General features: G+C 28.1%; 3 protein-coding genes across 11 annotated transcripts; 1 reads left to right on the top strand and 2 right to left on the bottom strand.

Moving 5' to 3' along the window:
- Positions 1-60: 60 nt before the first annotated feature.
- LOC145189705 (proton-coupled zinc antiporter SLC30A9, mitochondrial-like) lies at positions 61-9,439 on the top strand. Of its 6 annotated transcripts, none has more exons than XR_016450231.1 (19): positions 61-241; positions 662-844; positions 1,068-1,179; positions 1,383-1,481; positions 3,980-4,071; positions 4,173-4,243; positions 4,438-4,511; positions 4,588-4,690; positions 4,910-4,965; positions 5,112-5,247; positions 5,318-5,504; positions 5,601-5,640; positions 6,420-6,491; positions 6,867-7,016; positions 7,244-7,304; positions 7,438-7,532; positions 7,763-7,860; positions 8,154-8,267; positions 9,343-9,439. XR_016450231.1 is itself a non-coding variant. In XM_090080329.1 (18 exons), the coding sequence occupies exons 1-18, from the start codon at positions 217-219 to the stop codon at positions 9,385-9,387; spliced, it is 1,626 nt and encodes a 541-aa protein (XP_089936455.1). In that variant the 5' UTR covers positions 61-216; the 3' UTR covers positions 9,388-9,439. The 6 variants fall into 6 exon arrangements, 2 of the variants coding, with proteins under 2 accessions (XP_089936455.1, XP_089936456.1); XR_016450232.1 differs by having other exon boundaries at positions 5,327-5,504; XR_016450233.1 differs by having other exon boundaries at positions 5,112-5,228.
- Positions 9,440-13,951: 4,512 nt separating this feature from the next.
- On the bottom strand, positions 13,952-15,146 carry LOC145187175 (diphthamide biosynthesis protein 3-like). The gene is made up of 2 exons (XM_080063499.2): positions 14,808-15,146; positions 13,952-14,208 (listed from the first exon to the last, which is right to left on the bottom strand). The coding sequence occupies exons 1-2, from the start codon at positions 15,051-15,053 to the stop codon at positions 14,146-14,148; spliced, it is 309 nt and encodes a 102-aa protein (XP_079919625.2). The 5' UTR covers positions 15,054-15,146; the 3' UTR covers positions 13,952-14,145.
- A 256-nt stretch (positions 15,147-15,402) lies between these two features.
- LOC145191617 (uncharacterized) lies at positions 15,403-21,421 on the bottom strand. Of its 4 annotated transcripts, none has more exons than XM_090080333.1 (6): positions 21,012-21,421; positions 20,684-20,790; positions 20,211-20,478; positions 19,127-19,996; positions 15,857-16,422; positions 15,403-15,718 (listed from the first exon to the last, which is right to left on the bottom strand). In XM_090080333.1, the coding sequence occupies exons 2-6, from the start codon at positions 20,759-20,761 to the stop codon at positions 15,575-15,577; spliced, it is 1,926 nt and encodes a 641-aa protein (XP_089936459.1). In that variant the 5' UTR covers positions 20,762-20,790; positions 21,012-21,421; the 3' UTR covers positions 15,403-15,574. The 4 variants fall into 4 exon arrangements, with proteins under 4 accessions (XP_089936459.1, XP_089936458.1, XP_079924881.2 ...); XM_090080332.1 differs by having other exon boundaries at positions 19,109-19,996; positions 21,012-21,346; XM_080068755.2 differs by having other exon boundaries at positions 20,190-20,478; positions 21,012-21,340.
- Positions 21,422-22,609: the final 1,188 nt, after the last annotated feature.

The raw sequence follows: 22,609 nt of genomic DNA on the forward strand, positions 1-22,609 counted from the left end.
AATATTTATATATTGTGATATTAGTTTAGTTATATCAATGAATAAAAGAAAAATTTTTAGTGATAAAAGCGCTTCTGAATATTCTCCGGAACCAGGACTTAAATCAAAAAATTAATCGCGAAGAGCATATAAGAGCCGTGTATATACATCACATCTCTGACGATTTTTTTGTAAATAAATACGACAATTGATGCGAAATGCTAATTAAATTTGTTTATGCGACACAGAATGTTATGTAGAGGTATATATAGTTGTAGTTTTACTTTCAAATTAAAAAAAATTGTAATACAGTTGATTAAAGGTTGCTACGTAATTTATCAGTTTTAGATATCGTATGTACGTATACAATTAGCTAACTATATAGCTACCTAGGTAAATATAATGACCAACTAAAACATAACAAAACTGGTTAAAGATAAGAGAATTCTATCACCTCCATATTTGACACCTCCATTAAAGTTGTATATATGTACATACATACATACATACATACATACATACATACATACATACATACATACATACATACATACATACATACATACATACATACATAGCTCTTAAAACAGGAGTTATTTAAAAAAAGTATTACATTTTTATATAATTGTAGTCAATAAAAAATGTTTTTTTTTATCTAAGCTTTGTGTAACTTTTTTTGTAGGTTACAAAATTCTATGCAAAAATGATTATGTACTAAAACAAATTTTGCATAAAAAAACTTTTCCCAAGCATTTGGGAAAAAGAACATTGTGTGAAGACACCCCAACCAAAAATCTAGAAAATGATGATAAGAAAACAGTTTTAAGTCCTGTTAAAGCTCCAGAAATCCCTGTTGATAAATTTTGTATGTTTTTTTTTAGAACTGCATCTTAATGTAATTGCTTTTTTGCTTTTTGTTTTTTTTGTTTGTTTTTTGGTTTTGTTTGTTAATTTACAATTACTTAGGTACATTGTGATTTAACTAAATTTTAAATAATGCTTAATGCAAAAAACTGCTGGTTAAAGTTTAACTTTTCATATACTTTTAGATGACAATCAAATCAAGATTATTTTTCATTTATTTTTAGCTGATAAACCATTTTACCATAAACCAAGGAAAATAGACTACAATATCATCTACACAAAAAATACATCTATATCTGCTTCAAGAGCTATCAGTGACTACTTACTTACTACAGAGTATGTGTATAAATGTTTCATTATGTAGATATAATTTAGTATTCGAATGTAGATATAATTTAGTATTCAGGTTCTACTGCCAGAATTTATCTCCTTATAATAGCTAAATAATATTTTTTTTGTGTGCTCTTGCAAGGTTTTTAAAGTGCTCTTGATTAAAATATAAACAGGTTTTACCGAGTTTAATAGTATACTTATTTTAGTGACTTGGCAGGTTTACGACAAACAAAGGTTCGGACAGCATATAATGAAAGTGAATCACCAGCTGACCAGTGTTATTTAAAGTTGGATGTTGAGAAGAGGTGGGGTCATATACATACCAATAGTTTTATTTTTGCAGCTTCAAGTTAGTCAGATTTCAATAATGTTTGCATCAAATAAGAAAGATAACTTTGTTCATTTTTACTCCAAATTATTAGACAAACACTAAAATCAATAATATTTGAGGTAAGTAAGATTGCCAAAAATTTAATGTTAAAAGTGTTTAGTTGGGCAACAAAATTGTCTTTGTAAGTTATTGGTGCAAAAGAAAGCAAATCAAGAAATAAATCATTATATTTAGTATCACTACAGTATGTGATCTTGAAAGAGAATAATTACAGCACTTAGTAAGTTCTTGATGCCCACAATTCTAAAGTTTTTCAAGTGTCCTTGAAATTTTTGATGTTTGTCAAAAATGTCTTGAAATGTCCTGGGATTAACTTTTTAATTATTGTTGTTATCGACTACGACTAAATTGACTAAAAGTCGACTAACTGAAAGTTGAAATTAGTTGACTTTGAAAAATCTAATAGTCAATTTAATTGATTATGGGTTTCCTACTCATCAACTAAAAGTTGATTTAGTCTGGTAAACATTCTAACATCCTTATTTCTATTTTTTCACTTGATTTGATTTTAGCAATCTTTAATAGTTATGATGTGGACCAATTAGTAAAGAGATATCTTTATAAGTAGTTTATCTTGTAAAGATAAATTATTTATAAAGATTGAGCCATGCGTAAGAATATCATTCATAGCGGTTTTTTAATTCAACCAAAATATCTGACCATTGAACCTTATTTGCTTTGTTACATAAACTTAACTATCAGCTTATTGTATGTACCACCATTTCATTAATGTTTCTTTTTTCTCATTATAGTAACCAATTGATGCTTTTTAAAACAAAATGTTAAGTAATGAGTTATGGTACTCAGTTAGAAAAAGTTTTATAAATCTGCCACCCCAAAAAAAGTTTAACCGCCCCATCTGCCCCCATCTATCTATGCCACTGCTTTTTATTAGTTAATTTTTTAGTTAATTGTTGTGAAAAATGATGTAAAATGCTCATTTGTGTTTTTTTTTCTTCTTTACTTTGCAATTGTAATTTTGTTTGTTTATTTGATTTTAATTCATCTAATAGATTAGATGAATTAAAAATGATTAAAGAAAATGCTCTTGGTATAACAACAGCATGTGTTATTATAACAGTATTACATACCACCTAGTTTTTTTTGTTTACTCTTTTAAAGTTCTATTTGTTTTGTAGCATCTAAAAAATAAATTGTCAAGCAATTTTAAAGTATACGATTTTAATAAAATTTTTTATTAAAATATTTCGACTAAATCGACTTTTAGTTGACTTAGTTGATTTTAAAAATGTATTAGTCGATTGTGCTCGACTTTGAAAAATACATTAATCAATTTAGTCAACAGTCGAATAATTTCAAATTCATAACAACACTAATTTTAATAAGATAATTAAATATTTTATTATTATAAATAAGATAATTAAATATTTTATTATTATAAATAAGATAATTAAATATTTTATTATTATAAATAAGATAATTAATTATTTTATTATTATAAATAAGATAATTAATTATTTTATTATTATAAATAAGATAATTAATTATTTTATTATTATAAATAAGATAATTAAATATTTTATTATTGAAAAATTTTAAAATGTTATACTAAAATTTTATGGTACAAATATTGGATTGTTAAAAAAAGTTTGACAGTTGCATCATGTTTAATTTGCAAGATTGAAATTAATTTTAGAAATATAAGAAAGAATGCTTTGAAAAGTCTCAAAAGTAAAGAATATTCTGAATTCTCCAGTCAGAAACTAGTAAAGTTCAGTTGAAAAGCCATCTACTTTAATATTTGAAATTAAATCTGAATTGACTGATAGGGCTATGAACATATATAATTTTATACAGTATACAACTTACACATTTTTACTCAGTTCCAAATGATTATTCAGGGTTGTTTTTAGAAACATGCAAACATTTTTTTTACAGTTCCAACACCAAAGTTGAATCTGATTTTTTTCACAGTTTTTTGGAAATCCCAAATCAAGTTACAATATCAAGCTGAGATAAACCTCTTTAAACCTCTTAAATTAGTTCCTCTTTCTCCTGTAAAAATTTTTTGATTTTGCTGTTTGCTGATTTATCATTTACATTTTGGTTAAAAATTATTTAAATCAAATAAAAGGGTGTAAAAGAATAAAAGGGTGTAAAAGAATAAAAGGGGTTAAAATCAATCAAGTGTTTTTAACAGCTGTCCACCATAAAAACTCTATCAATTTTTAACAAAAAATATCAAAGTTACCAAGCAAAAAATTGATGAAATAAAAACAACCCTATTTTTTGGCTACTACTATATACCCAAAAATATATTAAATATATCATATATATTGGCAGGAAAGAAAGAAGCTCCTTTTTCTTTCTAAGCTCATTATGTGGTGATGCCGGAAAAAAGGCTAATCCATGCACATGAAAAAGTTCTAAGCTATATGATCTTTTTTTAAGAGCTTTAGAGCGGTGGGGAAGTATGGAGGCTTTAGAACAAGAACTTTTCAGAAGAAAAGAAGCTATGGAAGCAGGAGAAAGATATAGGAAAGGTTAGTAAAAAGATTAGAATTGATTTGATTTTAAGATAAGTTTTGTATGTCATATTTAATCTAGAAGTTGTAAAATATTTATGAAATTTTGATTTATTCAGGGTTGAGTGCATTAATTGGACATCTAAAGAAAACTGTTAAAGATCAAACAAAATTAAAACATGACAAGCAGGTGTTTTAACAAAATATATATGTATAAATGATATCAGTTAGCTATTAAGTGATACTTATGGCTATTTAAATATTTGTAGTAAATAAATAACTGGTTGGAAGTAGTCATAATGGATATATTTAAGGTAACGTTGTTTATGCTATTTTGAAAAAAAATGTATACAAGTTGCTGAAAGATGCTACTTTTTACTTTAGCTCTTTGGAACAAAAGCTCAGAGAGAAAGCTTGTTAAAAGGGTCAGGCAGAGTGGTTTTGTTTGCTGTTGCCTCGTAAGTAGTGTGAATTATTTTGGTTGACGTATATGCAAAAACTATTTTTATGTAATATGAACTTTTTTTTGGTAAGGAATCTGGTGGTAACTTCTATCAAGTTCGGAGCATACCTTTATACAGGATCAGCATCCATGCTATCTGAAGCAATTCATTCACTTGCAGATGCTGCAAATCAGGTTTTTTATGTGAACATAAGTTTACCTATCAAAATTATTATAAACTCTTAAAAATACTTATGAAGTACTAAGTACCAATAACTATGAATATTATAGTAATTGTTGTAAAGATGTACTTATATGAAGATATATAAAAATTTTGAAATAAAATTTAATAGTTTTTTTTTAAAAAATATGGTCATTTTTTTTTTAAAACAAAAAATTAAAATCATGTTCTAGATGCTGCTTTACATAGGAATCTTGCATTCAATCAAAAAGCCATCACCTGATCATCCGTAAGAACTCTTGTTTTTTAAATAGTAAGGATGTGTCTGTGAGCTTTATAGTCTATAGAATGGGAAGTTGGAGTCCTTGATTCTTTGGAGCAAGATCTCATATTACAGTTCTTAAAATATCAAATAGAAATGTTTTCCTTTTTTAGGTATGGTTGGGTTCGCTCACGCTATATCTATTCCTTAGTGAGTGGTTGTGGGTTTTTCTTTCTTGGTGCTGGGTTTACTGTGTATCATGGTTTCTCAGAACTAATGGCTCCTACCATGTTAGAATATCTTAATGTTGTGAGTTTTTTTGTTTTATTAAAAAATCTTCAACTTGATTCTCAATTAAACTGTTAATCTATTGTTGTAGTTATTTCAGATGCATTTCATTCATGGGGCATCAGACAAGATAATACATAACTATTTCCTAATAAGAAATTTGCTGATGTAATGTACAGAAAATATGCACAGACCATGAAAAAATTATCTTGCCTATTAGACATTATGTCTGCCAAAATTGAGGAATTGATTGGACATTTAGGTTCTATCAAGATAATGTAAGCTTAATTTAAAAACTAAATGAAGTGTAATTTGTCTTTTTTGTTTAACTGCCTTTATTAAATTGATGATTTTTGTTAATACTTGTACTTTAGGCTTATTGTGTTGCAGCCCTGTCACTCATTATTGAAAGCTGTAAGCTATCTTTTTGTTGTTGTTTTTTTAAATCAAATGTAAAATAATTTACATATTTAGACATACAATGCTATGATTCCAGAAAAATTAAGTATTACCTTGCATACTTAATGCTCAAAAAAGAAATTGCGTAGAATTTCTACTCATTTAAAACTCTTAAGCTCATTTTTATTTTAAATAATGATTTTATGAATGAAAATAAATCTGGGTGTATGGATGTACATTCCTTCCGCTCTGACCAAAAGCTTTGCTGTTTTAAACACAAAGATTTTAATAAATTTAAGAAAATTTGACTTAAAAGGTTCATGTAAAAGTTGGATACTTGTTACTGTTCATTAAAATCCAAAAAACCAAACGCAGATGCTTAGTTTTTGTTCTGAATATTGTAGCTTTTTACTAGTAAATGTTTTTTCATGTTAAAGTCAAATTCATTGACTTGATAAACCAAAACAGTTCTGGATCAATCAAGTAAAACTAAGGTATAATCAGTTTTCTGTCAAAGTGATTAAACAGTTGTACCATAACAAATTTACTATTACTCAATCTTTAAATAGAAGTAGTGAAGTTGAGTAAATAAATGAGTTCTCTTTGTGTGCCTTTATATTTTCATAAATCTTAATACTGAAAACAGAGAATTATTTTTATTCTCTAACTGTTTGATTTTTAACATTAAAATTTAGTAATTGTTTTAACTTAGTACTGTGTAAGTTACTGTATAATTTGTTGTAGCATGTTTCTGTAATTATAAAATAAATTTTATTTGTAAAAATTGTATTTAGCATCAATGGTGCTTGCTTTTCAGCAGGTGCGAAAAAGTGCTCAAGAGACTGGTGTAACATTTCGTGAATACAGTAAGTTTAATGTTACTGTTTATATTTCTTTATAAAATGGCAATATATATATAAAGTGCTATCTGGATTGTTGCCGAATTTAAACATATTTAGCTTATACAATTTCCTTATTAAATTAAGAAAATATTTGTAAGAAATATATATGTATCCCAATTATGTGTTAATGATTAATGTTTTAGCGCCATCAGCGTTACACGTAACGGCAAAACTTTTATTGTCTATTAATTAGTTGTAATAACTATATTGGCTCAAGATTTCATTCTAAAATGTAGAAATAGATTGTAAAATAAAAAAATTAAAGTTCTGAATTATTTTTTATTTGTTTGTGATTTTTAAATTTATTTGTTGCATGAAAATTTTGTACAATTAATTTAGTTGCTCGTGGTCGTGATCCAAATGCAGTAGCTGTGTTACTAGAAGACAGTGCTGCCGTTTTAGGAGTGTTTATAGCTACTGCTTCTATTGGATTAACAGTTTACACAGGAAATCCTGCATATGACGCTTGTGGTTCCATCGCCATAGGGGGTGATTATTTAAAATTTTTAGTTTTTTATTTAAAGTTTTTTACCTCAAAGTTATTTTATTTTTTACAGCTCTTGCTTTCCATTGGTTATTTTCATTTCATGTATATTTTATTATTATCTTTCATTTGTTCATAAGCAAATTTTACATTATCTTTTCACTTTATTTCCTTGAAATTCATAAAAACTTATTTTTCCATGAACACATTAAAGTTGTTTTATACAAAATAGGTCTGTTGGGTGTTGTTGCTGCATTTCTAATACAACGCAATGCTGATTTTTTAATTGGAAGGTATGAAAGCAATAATGACATAAATTCCTAGCTGTTTTTTGTTGTTTTCTTCATTCCATTTTTCTAGTTTTCACTTTTTTATGATCTTATCATTTGTTTGGTTTTCTTTTTCAAGTATTCTTACTTTTCATAGATCTATCCATCCTGATCGCCTGAGACAAATTATAAACATTTTAGAAAATGACATTATGGTTAGGTCCATACATGATGTAAAGGCTACTGAAATGGGTATATAAACTTGGTCTTTTATTTCTTTGTTAATTGTGATTATAGAAATTTAATGAATATACAAATTTTTATAAAAATTTTTTTCAAAAATATATAATAAATTTGTATAAATACCTATCATATTTTAAATAATCATTTAACAATTCATAAAATGCCAATTATTTAAAAATATATTTTTTATCTGATAATTTTTCTTGATGAGTGTCCTCATAATTTATTTTTGATTAAAGGAGCTGACACAGTACGTTTTAAAGCTGAATTAAATTTTGACGGTAGAGAAATAACTAGAGTGCATCTTAACCAACTTGATATGAATTTAGTTTTGCAGGTAAATTTTTTATTTTTTATGTATTTTTTTCTTGTGATTTTTGTTGCAAAATCTAGGTATTATTTCTATTTGTTGGGCAACAATCGTTTGTAAAGGCAACAATTCTGCTTTTTATTGTTATGTATTTTTTTTCAAATGGTAATTAGTGCAATCAACTAATTCCCTCAATTTAAATACCATTAATGATGGTGATATGTGGCATTTCATTTGTAAAATAAGTTTGAACTTGATGACAAAAGAAATATTTTTTGCAGTATTTACATTTTTTTAAAATTGTTATTATTCTTTATCAGAGTATCAAAAAAATCAAAACACCAGAAGAGTTGGAGCAGTTTATGCTGGAGCATGGTGAGCAGATCATCGATGTGCTTGGTGCACAAGTTGATAGATTAGAAAGAAACATTAAGGTACAATATGAGCAGCTTTATCCTGAGAACTTCATAAAGTCCACTGATTTTTAGTTTCCTCTTTTTTCTTGAGTTACAGGTTTTAAGTTTCTCAGAGGTAAGTATCGAGCGCTGCAGTCTTTTAAGTATCATGAACTCCAACTTCTCTATATATTAATTCGTCATTGTCTATTAAAAACAAGATAGCTCAATTTGGAAAAATTAAAATTTCCTAAGAATGTTAGACCTGCGTGTTATGATCTGCAATCAATGTTAGAGTTGCAAGGGATGCTAAAGTCTCTGTCCTATTTTTTCAAGTTTACAAGTAGAAAAAAAATTATTATGATTTTAAAATTACTTGCTATAAATTGTTCTTTGTATAGGTTAGATCTAGTCTCTAGTTTCTCTGTATAAATTGCAATCATTGTCTTTACATACACATTTTCTCTTTCCTTTGAAGAATCTACTTATACTATTTGCTAATAAATTTTCAATCTGGGAAAGGCAACTGATTAAACTTTCTATGAAAGAATCCTCAAAGATATAAATCCTTAATTGTAAAGTTTTTTTTTTGAAAACAATAAGTCTAATCTGCAGCAAATTAACTTCACGAAAAACATCTTTTCATTTTTTCTACCAATCATCTTTTGCCGGTTTCTTTCAAAGTTTATACAAACTATATTTTCTTATTACTTGAATTATTTCATGAAATAAATAATTAAATGGAAACTATAAAAACGGCAAACTTTAAATACGCGAAAATAAAATTTGTGGTATCATACAAATCGTCTCAGTTACATCAAGATGTTTTCGATAATCTAAAGAAATTTACGTTTCCATTTTTCATAGTATACTTGTGTTGGAGAATTTTTATCATCTCCGATTCCAATGGCTTCCGGCTTGACTCAACAGTCTTGCCAAAATAGCGTCTATTTTTCTGAGATTATTTGAAAATTTTCCGAAATTAGTTGAATTCTTCTGAGATTATTTGAAATTCTTTTGAGATTATTTGAAATTCTTCTTTATGCATGTATGATTATTTGGCAGATTTACTTTTCCTTTAATTAATTAATTAATTTATTTTTTTATCTTTTAGAAAAATCATCCAGAAGTTCGTCATGTTGACCTTGAAATACTTTAGAATAATTGTTTGAGCTGATTGTTATCAAAATGAAAAAAAGAATTTCTGCTTATTATTTCGTTCTATATGATGGTTTGTTTGTAAACAACTTCTCTTTTCTCCTTCATGGAAACTGAATAACAATTATACTCATTTTGAGTCTTAAAAATTCCGCGGGGGTCAGTTTTATTGCGATCAGATTTCCTTGCTGTTTGAAATGCGCAATTTTCGGATTTTTTTTAAATTAAGAATAGATACCTTTTAATATACATTTCATTTTTTCATTGATTATTATGATGATAATGGTTTGCTGTGAATCTTTTTGATGAGTGTTGTTGCAATTGTAGCGGTGTGGAGGACATACATACATACATACATACATACATACATACATACATACATACATACATACATACATACATACATACATACATACATACATACATACATACATACATAGAAAAGTTAAAAATTTGGGAAGGTGGTTGTCTTGGGTGGGTGCATGACATCAAATCATTTTTATCATAATATAGCCAAAGTGTCTATAAATATATTAAAAACTCAATAGAGAATGTAATTGGACAGAAAATCTGTCTAAGACTTTATGTGTTTCGCTATCCCACATTATCGCTATCTCGCATTTTCAAGTTTTTTCGTCATAACTTTGTGACTTTTTACTGAAAATGAATGAAATTTTCAACAACTGTTCCTAAATTTGATTACGTAGTATAATTTACTCAAAAAAATGATTGCTTGTACCGGAAGGGAGTAATTCAAATTTCATTGAAAACATAACCGTGCAAAAGTTTATAAACAATTCCATGCCCCATTAAGAAGATCAAAATTTCATTAAGAAAAATATATTTATGTTAAAATTAATTTACTGGAGTAGGTAATGTCATCGAATCCTGTTCGGCCGCCGAACGGGTAATTTCAAAAAATTTTTCGGGTATAAACCCGTTAAATACCTGATATCACGATAACCCGAAACAATAATCGACAGCTAAGGAACCGAAACCGATAAATTAGCGGGTACCCGTTCGGGTATTGAACTTTTTTTTAACCCGAACCCGTTCGGTTTTTGGCGTTATTACCGTTCGGGTCCCGAAACTTAGAAAAAGATTTTTAAAAATTGCGAATATCGCTAAGTCACTAATGTATGTAAAATTTAAAAAATAAACTAAATGAAACTTACTTAAGCTTGGAGTTAATTAGTGAAGTATTTAATTAAAGTCCACAGTAATTAAGCTACATGAGTAAATAATATGAAAATATATGCAATTTTGGTACCAAAAATTAAAAAAAATCATTTCCAACAAATTCGATGTCTTCTTCAATGTCATACATGTCCGTAATGTTATTTGCGTCAACAGAGGTTTCCTCGATGTCATTATTCGGGTCTTCATTTGGAATTAATGAAGAGCTTTTGGTTCCTGAGCAGAATTTGAGCAACATTTTTTTCTCAAACTGAGAGTAGTTGCTCTTGATGAAAAGCAGTTTTTCAGCTTTCAGAGAATCTATACGGTTTCTTCTCTTAGTGAATGTCAGGCTGACATTGCTGAACAAGCGCTCTAAGGATGCTGAACTTGCAGGAATGCTCAGGATAGCAAAGGCAGCCTTGGAAGGAATTAGATAGATTTTCCGTTTTGTCACCCAGAACTACATTGGCTTTCCCATCCATGCAGAAACTGCCTCAACATCATTTTCATGGGCAAAAGGTTCTCCTTTCAATCTAGTCGCGCTCTTCATCTGCTTCTTTCGCTGTATAAAGCTCAAAGAGAAGCTTCCAAATTGTGATTCCCGAAGGCTGTCGTCGACGAGGAATGGTTCAATCTTGACAGTTTTGAAAGCTTCTTCAGGATCCTTGGTCAAATTCTGGAGACTGATTTTTTTTTCTTTGAGTTTGGCATTCAAGAACTTGATGTATTGGTCTGAAAAATATAAAAGAGAATTTAAAAAGTTAGACTTTCATGGGCAAAAAGACTGACTTTAAGGGCAGATAGTCAGACTTTTTCATTCTTTAACAAATATTTACTAAGGTTGTGTCCAAATATTTACATTTATTTGCATTTTTGGAATTATTCGCATCTAGTCCCTCTCATTTCTTTTAATTATTCACTTCAGATCATTAGTAGCACTTATCATTACTAGCAACTTTAGATGTTACTTTTGACAATTAGAACCTCTAATGGTGGATTGGGAACTTGCACAAAAGTAGACTACAGCCAATTACATTGCAACTTTTGACTAAAAAACATTTTGAAATAATTTTTCACTCACATTTGCAATATGGGTCCAAGTAGTTGGCTACCAGGTTGACAACTTGTATGGATTTTTTTCAACTTTCAGCGATGCTTGAAGGTAATTAGCACCTTGTGAAAAAATTTACAAGCACTAAACAAAGAAATTAAACTAATTATATTAAACAATGTCTTACTTGTTTTTTCGGCTTCGCTTTCATAAGGACATTTTCAAAATGTTTTTCTCTTTTACGCCGTTCGATTTTAAATTCAAAATTTTAAAATTACAACCTTTCTAACATCATTTTAACAAACGGAAAAGGAAACGATTCTTACACACAATGACGCTTTTACTGGTTTTGGCTTACCTTGGACTTTTTGTAACAACCAATCAGAGTTGAGCATTTCAAATAAAGGGTGAGATAAAGTAATTTTACCAAACGGATGGCGTGAAAAGCATAAGGAAATATATCAAATTTTGTTTAACTGCCAAAAGGATATGTGAAAATGTAATTATTGAGATTATTACGATTATATTCCTCTTAGGTGTTATTTGCAGCGTAGATACTGCAAAACGTTTCTGCGTCTGCTTAATTTGTTGGCCGTTGCTACTTGAAGCGCAATGCGCTCAATGCAGCCATATGCTACTCGAAGAGCAATACTTTGTACGCATGCGCTAAATTTTTTTTTAAAAAAAAAAAAAAATCTTGTTGATGTTAACCCTATCCCTAACTCTAACCCTAACCGCCTATCTAACCAGCTTTATTGTGAAATATAAATCGCACTGCTATAATAAAATAATTGCGCATGCGTGTACAATATTGCGCTCTGAACAGCTTATGGCTATGTAGAGCGCATTGGGCTCTACGAAGACACTTCGTAATTTGTTTGGTACTTGTCCTACCAAGAAACCACAAACGTTATAAAGTAATCGCTCAGTCCAAATGAAATTTGCAAAAGGTCGTTTTGATTGGATTTCAAAAGAATGGTCAAAAGTCTTATTCAGTGACGAACCAAAATTTTGTATGTTTGGTAGTAACGTTATCAATTACATAAGACGTCTCAAAGATGAAAAATTTGCTCTTAAGTATCAAATGCCAACAGCTTAGCATGGTGATGGGAATGTAATGGTTTGGACATAATGGATCAGAATGTATATTTAGATAATGTCAAGAATGCTATGCTGCCACATGGAATGGACAAAATGCCTCGTGGTTTGATTTTCCACCAAGGCAACAATTAAAGTACCGTGCAAATTTTATCAAAAAATTTTTTATTTTGAAAAAAAATTCCTACTTCGATCTGGGCTTCTCAAAACACAGATTTAAATCCAATAGAACATCTTTGGGAACATTTCGATCGTCAATTAAAAGGCGAAAACCCGACTTATAAAAATCATTTATTCCAGGTGCTTTTGGATTGTTGGGCAAATATCCCCATAGATAATCTTATCAACTTAGTTGACTCTATATGTTGTTGTTGTAAAGCAATTCTAAAATCTAGTGGCTATCCAACAAAATACTGTGGTGTGATTAAGAATTGTAGAGGAATAAGAAATAACATCTCTTTTTTGATTTTTTTATGTTTAAACTTTTGCACGATAATGTTTTCAATAAAATTTGAATTTCTCCCTTCCGTTACAAGTTATCATTTTTTTGAGTAAATAACACTATTTTATCACATTATAGGAACAATTGTTGAAAATTTCATTCATTTTCAGTAAAAAGTCATAAAGTTATGACAAAAAAACATAAAATATTTAGATGTTAATAAAATTTTGCACGCTACTGTATATACGAGATTTAGGTAACAAACATTCATTTTAATAAAATTTAAAATAACCCATTTACAATCATAATTAAGAAAATGTGACCGCGAAGCTCTTAAGAAGTTTCAAAGTTAAAAGTTAACTTAAAGTCGTGACAAACTTCAACAAAATTTTTGGAGCAACTTTTAACGTACAAATATTTGATTACATCGATGTAAAATACCATTTAGATAGTAAACGTCAAGATGCATACTAAATAAAATGTTTATTAAGTTCAAATTCTTGCGTAAAAACTCAAATTAAGCTTTTCTTCATAGTGGTGAAATTCAATATCTTTTTTTTTTTAATCTTATTTGTCAAATTAATTTTTTAAAATAGTGGATTAGCAACTCTGCCTTGTTACAGACCTCTTAAATTTTATAAAAAAAACTTGTTTTTTTTTTTTAGTAAAAAAATATTAATTTTTTTTTTTTTAAAAAAAAAAAAAAAACTTATTATTTGTCATAATTTTTTTTGACAAAAAATACCCAAATATGAAAATGAAGTAAACCATTTATCCTCTGAAAAAAGAATTATCTTGGATTTACAATTTCTTCAAGATTGAGCAACGATACAAAAAACAACAATGAATCTAGTTAGCTTGCCAATTAAAATACAACTTTTCATATGTTTTTAGATTATCGACAGTATAAAGCGAATATTATCGTATTATTTTTAAAAATATTAAAGTTTCCTCTCTTTACATTTCATTGTATCTAATTTTTGAAATTTTCAAACCTTCTCTAAAGCACGCTTCGAACTTGCTGTTACTTCTTCTCCTTTCATAAAATCATCCTAAAAAAAAATCGTTTCGAAAGAATCCTGACAGAAACAAGCTTTATGCCCATAGTTCGTGCTTACTACTAAATTTTGAAGTGATCAAACATGTCTTACAAGAGAGATTGCAATTCTTCAGTAAACTGCCAGCATTTTCTGAAAAAGGCTTTTAAATGAAGGTAAATAAGTACCTTGATCATAAAGTTTCATTTAGACAAATCTCCTGCACCTCTTGAGGTTGTTTTTCATGCAGATATTGGCATCTTGTTCTTCATGCAGACATCAGTATCTGGTTTTCACCCAGAGTCAGGTCTGGCAACCCGACTCTGGGTAAAAAAAAAAAACCTTTTTTTTTCAATATTTGGTACATAATCAGTCTGAGGCAAGCCCAAACATCCAAATATATAAGGTGAGGAACTCCATATTGGCAGGTCACATGCTCAAAAATCAGGCCAAGAGGGTGATTAAGGCTGAGGATGTGATTAAGGCTGAGCACAAATAATTTAAGTTTCTTCTTAGTGTTTGACAGTAAAATAAGCAAAAAATTTAATTGCAACCTTCTTGTTTTTTATTATTCTAATGAATATGCATAAATGTAAAACAGACTATGAACTTACCACATCATAAATTACTTTTATTATAAGTGAACAGCTTGGACATGTAGCTACATCTTCACCATTAGCAAGCATCTCGCATGAAATTTCAAATCGATCACCACAAGGACATGGATAATAATATGTCTCAGTTTCTTTGTCGTATTCAAAGTCTTCTATCTCTACTTCATCGTGAAACACAGACATTCCATAGCTTAAAAAGTTTGATAACAATCTGATTGGTTGATCTATGTAAATTATACAAAACATTTCTGCTTGATAAAAGATCAATTATGAAAAAATATACACAAACATAAACAAGTTTTCTTTTTTGGAATTTTAAGATGGGATGGTATCAGACTACAGCCTAAAAGTAAAATATTAACAAATTTTTTTTATATTGCAAAGCAAATAAAGATCTTTCTTTCCTCAAAACTTTTTGAGCTCATTTTATTTTTAGGTAAAAAATTTGTTAAAAAATTTTTTTTTTTTGATAGATAGGAACTAAAATGATGACTTTGATGTTAGTTATACAAATATTTTTAAAAATAATTTATGATCACTTAAATTTGCTTTTTAAAAAAAATCGAACGAATATTGCAGAGATACAACATCCAAGACATTTTAAAATGTTTATTTTACAGTATTAAAATATTTATAACTTTTCATTTACTTTATCAAATATATTTTTTGAAGAACCAAGTAAATATATTAATTATATAAAAATAATTATCATATTTAAATAAATAAAATATCAAGTCATTTAGTAACAGCACCCACAAAATGAAATTTCATCGTATGTTTTTTAGAGCCTCAGATTTTTCAGTGTCAACTGCGGTATACCGAGATAATTGAACTTCAACTTTTGGATGGGCTAGTTTCGTATCATCATAAGAACAAGAGACATATGTTAGGTTATTATTTTCGTATAAGGTCTATGAAAAAAAAATATATATGTAAAAAATTTATATTGACCAAACCAGAAAAAACACTATCCTTAAAAAATCAGGTACTCTTGCATGAGAACAATAAAAAGGTCAAAAGCTTGGTCATGGAAGGCAGAAAGTACTTACAGCAGTTGATTTGGCTTTTACATTTTCATAAATCCTATCACCATCAGTGGACTTATTGTTACCATTAATATTGATTTCTTTATCACAACTTTTTGCCTGGTAAAACTTATTAGGAGAACAATTTGATACTTCACCAACTTTGACTTCATTAGAATTATTTACTTTACTTTTAACGGATTGATAATCAGGTAGACTATAGCTATTGCTGTACTTTTGAGAGTGGTTATTCAAGACATTATTGTTTAAAGGTAATGTATTAGCTAAAAAGTTTTCAAATCTATCATTATGGGTTGTGACTAAGTCAAAACTTTTTTTTTCTTTTTCAAAGCTTGAATCGGCCATTGAAAGATATTCATTATCTTGCTGCTGTTCATCCAAAATGCTAAATTTAGAAGAGTCTAGATTTCCATTTAAATACTTACTACCTTTTGGACATACATAATCATATGAACTATCTGTGCACAGCTTCTTAACTAAAAAGATAGGTTTTATGGATCTATCAAATGCAGGAAGTGGCTTTGTCTCTCTATGAATAGCAGGAGGAGTTCCAGTTTTCATAATTTGATCTAAAAATTAAGTTTAAAAATTGAAAGTTAGAATTTCAAGTATTACAAACAAAAAAAGAAATACTTCTAAAAATTAGAGCATAGAAAAAAAGCATTAATTACAGTCAAAATTAGTACATTTTTTTCTTATTCTTTTATAATCAAATAAATTTTACTTTCATTTTAATTTGAAAAAATGACTCCCAGGGAAGTGCTATAACTTGGCCTGTTAAATCACATCAATATTCTCAAAATACTTTTTTACAGATCAACCTAAATTTACTTTAAATATTGTTTAAGTTTGCCTATATTTTATAATGCATACATCATTATTTCAAGCTGCATGTAAAACAAACATTTTTACCCATAACCATATAAAAAAATCTCTAAACTAAAAGCATGACTTTTATCTGCATTTTTTTTTAAGTGATAAAAAAAGTAGACTTCATAATTATTAGATTAGTTCCTAATATTAAATCATATTTAAACAAAAGAATATCTAACTAAAGGGCTATAAAGAAGATTTTTTGAAAAATTTAAAACAATGCTGAAAAAAAGTTGTTCATGTATATGATACAAAAAAAAACATTTTTTAGAAAAAACTTAAAAAATAAAGATATTTTTCTGCTGGATTTATTAGGAGTATGCAAAAAAAAAAAATTTTTTTGTTTATTTTAATTTATTTCAAAAAAATAAGTTTAAATATATTAGTCATAATTATTTTAATTTCCATTATAATTGATGACCTTTTGCCCTCTTGTAGGCAAATACCATCCCTGTAGATTGATATTGGTTTGCACTCAAAAAAAGATAGGAGATTTTCAACAAGAAGTGCTCAAGTGAGCAAAACAAATGGTCATCTGATGATGCTAAGTCTGGTGAATAAGCAGAATGTGGCACCTCCCAGCTTAGTTCAAATGTTGTATTTCATGTTTCTGTAGCAACATGTGGATAAACATCATCATGTAGCAATATAACTTTTTGCTTTCCATGACCTGGTCCAGTTCTTTTTTCTAAGATTACTTCATTCAGAGGTCTTATTTTTTGAGAATAACATTGAGCATTAACAGTTTGCTTAGGTTCTAATAACTCAAAATACAACATACCTTTCATATCCCACCAAATGCATAACATTACTCAATTACAGTAGTGGTGTCTTTTTGAAGTTGTAGCTGTTGTTTGAACATGATTTAACAACATTTATAGTTTTCAAAATAGATCCATTTCTCTTCTCCAGTAACTATTTTCCTTAAAAAATATTTTTTCTTAAAATTTGCTAAATGAGAAATGTAATTGTTCTATTTTTGAATCATGTTTCTTTCACTTAACTCATATGAAACACACTTTCCAATTTTCCTTAATTTATGCAAACATCTAGGAATGGTAGATGGATTAACTGAAAGCTTTTGAGGTAATTCTAAATCTAATTCTATTGTCATTTGACATGGATTTTCATCAAGCAACTTTAACAAATCTTCACTTTTGGCTTTTTGTGGTCTTACAGTGTGTTGTTGGTCTTCTAAGTCATAGGAACCACTGTTAAACCCAGCAAACCATCTTTGACAGGCTTTTACTTCTAGAGCACTAATTCCATAAACAGAATGAATTGAAAAATATAGATCCAACAGCACTTTTTCTTGTGGAAACTCATAAAGCATTCAATGTCTTAAATAAATTTTTTCTACTTCTGTTTTTATAGAGAAAAATATTTCAAAAGTAGTAAATTATCTTCACTTAAAGTAAATAATCATGTTAAACAAGAAAAAAATTCTCTTGAAAATCATAAAACATAATTTGCATAATTAACATAAGATTAAAGTTTGACAACAAAATATTTGCATAATGCTAATACAGTTTATAATTACAATTTGTAAAACTGATGAACATATTCCAGTTAATCATTGAACAACAACTGTATGAGGAAATTCATCAGAAAGGATTCAACCAGTCAATCATGATGTTCAAAATGTTCTCCACATGCAGATCTTACCTGAGAATGTTCAAGTATCTGGGGACGTAGAGACCTAGTCAGATTGTTTTTATTTTGGAAAACAAAGGTGAAATAAATGCTATTTTTGAAAATTTTCTCTTAGGCTAATGAGCCTAGTTAAAGAAATAAAAAGTTAAGTTATTTAGAAGAAAAGAATAATAAATAGCTTATATGAAAGTTTTTAAACATATACAGTCGTACCTAAATAAAATTTTTTTACTGATTAAGACAATATTTGTTTTTCTGTTGTTTTTTTTTTTCAATTTTTTAACCATATTTTACATTATAATCATTATTTTACAAATAACATTGTAAGATTAGCAAGTATTCAATTACTTTATAAGAACTTTGAAAGTCATTATTGTTAATATAGAAGTTTTTTCAAGAAAATTCTTAATTCTGGTCCAGAAAGAAATTTTAAGCTTCTATACCCTAGGCCTAATCTAATAGAAAGAAATATAAATTAAAATTCTTCCAACAACTATTATCATAATAGTTCTCTAAATACTTGTAAAATCTTTTTTTTATAAAAAAAAAAAAAAAACTAAAAAAAAAACAACTTCATATTCAAAATAAAATTGAAATGTTTTAAGTAATACTTATATGTAAAATATATATTAACAAAAACATTTAGACTTAAATGCAAACTAAAATCAGATATTACCAAAAAATAACTGAAATATAATTACAGATATAAAAAACAACAAAAAAAAAAACCTGTGATTAAGAATTTACCCTGAACAGAAAGAGTGCCAGACTCAGAGATTTTTAGGCTCTCTATATGTTTACTTTTTACAACTGGGATATGATCCAAGTGAGAAGAACTTAAAGTTGGGGAATTTAGATTAGCAGAAGATGCACCATTTGTTAGAGGTTGACACTTGAATTTCTTAAACTCCTTGGCAGGACTTATTGCAGTTAGTTTAGTTGACTCTGCAATTTTTATATACTCCTCAGGCTCATTAGTTTTTAGACATTCAATAGGAATATGGTCCATAGGAACATAACCTGAAGTATTAAGTGTTTCAGAAAAATCTTCATCAGGTTTCCTTCGCGTTGATTGCTGCTTTATAGATTTTATAAAAGTGGCATGATTATCAATAGGTGGAAAATTAACTAAATCATGCTCAACATTTTCTAAATCTTTAAATGCATTTTTATAAACATTTACAGCTAGAACAGGAGGAGGTAAGCTATTGTAATTCAGCAAGTTCATTTCATTATTTGCCATCATGCTTCCATCACTTTCTGTAGGGTTAGTTAAGTTTAAACCTGTGAAAGGAACAGGTGGTGGCAGTTTATTGTAGTTATCAGCATTAAAATGGCAGCCATCAGCATTATCAACTTGCATATTTATTGGAATAGCTGGTGGAAGAAAGTCATAATTTGAAACATCAATCTTTTCATCATCTGGATATATCAGAGAGTGAGTAAAATTAGGACTGTTAGGCATTGGTTCAGCATTGACATAAGACTGCCTTATTTGAGGAAGCTCATCATAATCATTCATAAAATCACTGAAATTAGAGTCTTGTAAATTAGATGAACTGTGGCGTATTTCAGTTAATATTGTTGACACAAACAACTGATTATTCGACTCAGAGACTAAAAAACAAAAAAAATTCTTATTTAACATTAGATTGGCTTTTTAAAAACAAACATAAAAACTCTTTTAACATCAAGAGTTTCTCTTGCTGTTAACTTATTTTTATTTTATTTAAGTTTCTCTTGCTGTTAAATTAAGTATTGAGGTAACTTTATTCATATTAAAAACATCCATTATATTCAAAACTTTTACCACTAATATAACATTTCTTGCCTGATTTCCATACTTTTGTCAACATTTCCACCCATTCATTACGTTCTTCTTTTGAACGTGCCAGAAAGTGATACTGACGGTTTGGCATATTTAAACAAAAGTGCCACTTGTAGTTCTTACTAAAATATTTTTCATACTCTGGATAATTGTCATGCACTCCAGTACAATACTTTAAGTCAATTGGTTCGTTTAAAGGTTTGACTTTATTACTCTTTTTGTAATACTCAAGAGTTCTGTCTGACCATAGCTTGAAATATCGTTTATGCCACTGAAACAATATAATCATGTTAAAGCAATTTTCTAAAATACATAACTTTCTAAATTGAAAAAAAATAAAATGAAATTTAAATAACAAACCAACAGAAACATTTCTTCAGATATGTTGCCATATATGATATATGATGTATTTTATGATAATTATATGTAAATATCTAAATAGGATGTCACTATTGCTTTATAATCATACAACTTACTTTATAATTTTTTAATATCTTTTCATATGGAGGAGATTTTCTTAAATAACCATGATGTAACAACTCTCTCTGATCCATTATATCATCATCTTTTTTTTGTATCTAAACTAATAATAAAAAACAAGGAAAGTATTTAGATATTATTACTACCTGTATAAACTTTTATATACTAAACATAGTAAATATGTTTAATTATACATAAATACTTTTTCAAGAATCAAAGAATATTATTTATATTTCTATTTTTACAAAAAAATATAATTTGTAAAATTAAAAAATATTATAATTTCTTGGTTATGTATAATATTCAAATCCTTTTAAAACTTACTTTATTTTGTGCTCATGATTAGAAAAGAATGGTCAGTGACATCATCACTCATTTCACGTTAAAATAACATCAACATTTATCTTGACATATCATTTTACTTTCAGATAACAAGCTGGTCTGCTTTTATGATAGTATAATGAACACTCATTCATTCCTTATATAGTTGCTTTTATCTCAAGAAAGATAGCTATGATTTAAGTTATCATAGTTTTTCAAGTTTAAAAAGAAAAAATTATACGAACTTTTAACGTTTGAATGCTTTTTTTGATCAAACCCTCTTGTATAAATAAACGACGTACTAAACTGTCACCGTTATGTATGTAACTCGTGCGAACTTTTCAATAAATCGCAATAAAAACAATTTCATACTGCATTGCGCAACAGCCCTCATAACCGGCATTTTCAAACCTTATTTTTTCATGGCTCAGGATGATTTAACCTCATATTGCATGAGTTAAGTAAAGTTTTTTTTAATCTTTTTTTGCCTTGAACTATAATAGTTTACTATGTTTTAATAAAGTTCTAAAAAATTTGAAAATTTCCCTAATGTTTGGGGATTATAAAGTTTATTAATTTAAAACAACATTTGGCAATAGAGGAAAAACATAAGTTTTCCATTTGTAGCTGTATGTAAAAATCTTTCACAATAAAACTTAGGGATGATCTTAGATTTGACATCGCCCTTTTTCACTAAAAATGTCCAATGCAATCAGTTCGAGTTGAAAAAATGGGACAAAAGCAACAGAAGCTTTCTTCTTTTTAGCAGCTACGTGATTTTCAACTATTTTAAATCTCTCTTGTTTTTTTCTCCTAATTTTACTAGATTTCATTAGATCAACTTGATCTCCATTGATAAATTTCCTTTTTTTAAAGCATTTTTTTTTTTAATATCATGACAGAACTTTTTCGAAGTTTGAACAATTATCATATCTAAAAAAAGGCTAAATAAGTTTATGATGCTATTTTTTTTGACCGTATCGGAATTATAATATAGAAAATCCAATTAGTCAAACCCTCCCATAAACTTTTTTAATATTAAGACAGTTGTGGAATGAGTTTTATTTCTGATTTAGTCATACGATCGCGTTGCTCAACAGTAGATACTGGGTTTACTACCTCATATGATGAGAGTAATGTTACCTTTCTATTATAAAATCGCTTTATTACCCGTAGTTCAACGTTGAAAACATTTTGTGGTCAACAAAACAGTTGATCCAACTTCAAAAAAACAAGAAGTTTGGGCATAATCTGTTTGTATTTTTTTATCTTTTAGTTTTGGTTAGTAAAAACATAAATATAACTTTTCTCAAAACCTTATTAAAAAATTTCAAAAAACACAACTCAAATGCTGTAATTTACCTTTTATTTCATGGTATTGTCAGCGCCGGCCTTAGCTTTTTTGACAGGTTGGGCAAAACTTGTGAACGCGCCCCTAGGTATATATGGGTGGGTTGTTACCATTAACTACGAGACCAATGTTCTAAAATGATGAACAAGAGTGCTAAAGGGAATATATAGTTTAATGCAAAGAGACCATATTGTGCATCAAGTTTCTTATTTAAATAACTTTTTATTAAAATTATAAACTTAGACTTTTC

Source organism: Hydra viridissima, unplaced genomic scaffold, assembly GCF_058129835.1.
Source record: "Hydra viridissima isolate aposymbiotic clone 2 unplaced genomic scaffold, HvirCarnegie_v1 scaffold_2, whole genome shotgun sequence".
Taxonomy (NCBI): Eukaryota; Metazoa; Cnidaria; class Hydrozoa; order Anthoathecata; family Hydridae; genus Hydra; species Hydra viridissima.